This window comes from Triticum dicoccoides, chromosome 6B (genome assembly GCF_002162155.2).
Source record: "Triticum dicoccoides isolate Atlit2015 ecotype Zavitan chromosome 6B, WEW_v2.0, whole genome shotgun sequence".
In the NCBI taxonomy this organism is placed as follows: Eukaryota; Viridiplantae; Streptophyta; class Magnoliopsida; order Poales; family Poaceae; genus Triticum; species Triticum dicoccoides.
The window spans coordinates 499804877-499806920 of NC_041391.1; the positions used below are offsets into that span (position 1 = coordinate 499804877).

A 2044-nucleotide genomic window follows, 5' to 3' on the forward strand; every position below is an offset into this window, starting at 1 on the left:
GGCAAAAGAACACAACAGCTAAAAAGGCAGCCAAAGTAGCACAGTCCAGCCACGAACCCACAGTTTACTACAGTTTAACTTGACAGCGGCAGCACTTGTTTTTACTCCTGAAGTTTTCCGCACATAACAGATAGTGAAAGTATTTCAGATGAATGCGAAAGTGACTTTCTGCTTCCGAGCAGCTCGGTGAACAGTAAAATCGAAAAAAAATAAAAATAAAATCAAAAAATTCCAAAAAAAATCTCAGAGAAATATTGACAAAAGTTCTAAGTGCTTGCAAAAATTCATCATAAAATCACATTCCTGTGAGGCGTGGCAAAAAAATAAATTCAGCCTTCAAAATGCTTTTGAAAGTAGCATTTTCAGAGTACCGATTTTGTTTTTTTGCCACGCCTTCTAGAAACGTGATTTCATGACGAATTTTTGCAAGGACTTAAAACTTTTGTCAATGTTTCTACCAAGAAAATTTGGATTTTTTTGAATTTTTTTTGATTTTACTGTTGAATGCAGCTCTTGCATTGTAGTCAGATCACCTCTCATTTTTCATCTGTTTCGCACAATCTCCAAAATTTCACAGGGAAAAAATTGCACAAGCTGATGGAGGAGGAGGAGGAGGAGGAGGAGGATTAACCAGCAGAAGTTTAACCCTCATAGTTAAGGAACAAGAACAAATCAAGAGCATTGTACACATACATCTACTAGCATTTAGCAGGAGGTGATCAAAACCCAACCTTATAATTAGTAAAGTGATTAACCATCACCGACGACGCCATCATCTACTAAACCGCTAGTAACTCAGTAAACCTCCTCGGGGATGCTCTGGAGGCCGGGCTCCCACTCCCCGCTCGCCTGCATCCGCCTCGTCTCCTCGGCCGCCCTGCGCATGCTGCGCCGCCGGAGCGACTGCAGCCTCTGCTCGGCGTCCGTGCTGCCGCCGCCGCCCGCCGCGCGCTGGCGGCTGCGGCGATCAGCAGACGCCGCTGCGGCCGCCACCTCGCCGCCGGTGCCGAGGGCGGCCACCATCTTCTTGAGCTCGCGCTTGCTGACAACGATCTTGACGCGCACCGCGCCGCCCACTTCCTCTCGGGACAGGACGCGGCCGCCGTGGTGCAGCTGCTCGAGGGCCTGCTCTGCCGCCTTGGACTGGTGCCGTCCGGCCACCGCGTCCCTGGGGAAGAAGCACCTGGTCGCCATCGATCTGGCCGCGATACGATCGGTGGCCGCCGACGCCGACGCCGACGCCGCCCGCAAGCAAGCGAGCGAGCACTGGTGCGGTGTCCGCCGGCCGGGCAAGTAGTAGTAGCGCTCAGTCCTTCCTCCTCCGACGTTCCTTGCAAGCTACAGCAGAAAGGCTAAAGCAATGGCAAAGTGAATGTGCGGGCTGTCGAGTAATGTGACATGCTAACATGCTTATATACTGGTTGGGGCGCATTAGGGGTTGCCTTTTGGTGAGCCGCGCAGCCCCAAGCCCCCAACTGTCTCCAAATACACCACCTCAGGTCACTGACCAGTGGGCCAGTGCGCAGTGGGGACCTGGCTCCCTCGCCACCTGTGATGAGTGCGTGTCTGTCCCAAACCTTTCTTCTCTGAAAATCAATTAATTAAACATGTACTAACATGGATCAATGCTGCTGTTAATAGATTTACAGAATGGTAAACAAATGCTCTAGCTTTTTTAAGACTCTAAACAATCATGGGACCGAGACTTATTGCCATGGCAGTTGAACAGAGAAATGGATGCCTCACATGGCCGTCCCACTCGCAGTCATTGGGACGATCCATGGGGGGAGGCCCTTGCAAGTAACGTGTTATCACAACGCGATGGAGACTCCAACTCGACGACCCGTGGAGCCTACGGTCGTGTACGTTCTGGTTACGATGGCGAAGTTTGACACGGACACCCTTGGCCACAACAATGACCTCCCATGTTCCCTCTTGCTATTCGGATAAGTTCGATCGCGATCGTGTGGTGGTAGTACGTGCATCCACACATCAGCACATGTATGTGTACTGTGTAGTGTAGGGATGTATGTATGATCGCGTA

The 2044-nt window shown here is 50.8% G+C and overlaps 1 protein-coding gene across 1 annotated transcript; it reads right to left on the reverse strand.

Annotated features, from left to right (window-relative positions):
- Positions 1-626: 626 nt before the first annotated feature.
- LOC119323567 lies at positions 627-1436 on the reverse strand. Its single transcript, XM_037597256.1, has one exon. It carries the CDS (start codon positions 1192-1194, stop codon positions 796-798), a length of 399 nt encoding a protein of 132 aa, XP_037453153.1. The 5' UTR covers positions 1195-1436; the 3' UTR covers positions 627-795.
- Between the last annotated feature and the right edge of the window lie 608 nt (positions 1437-2044).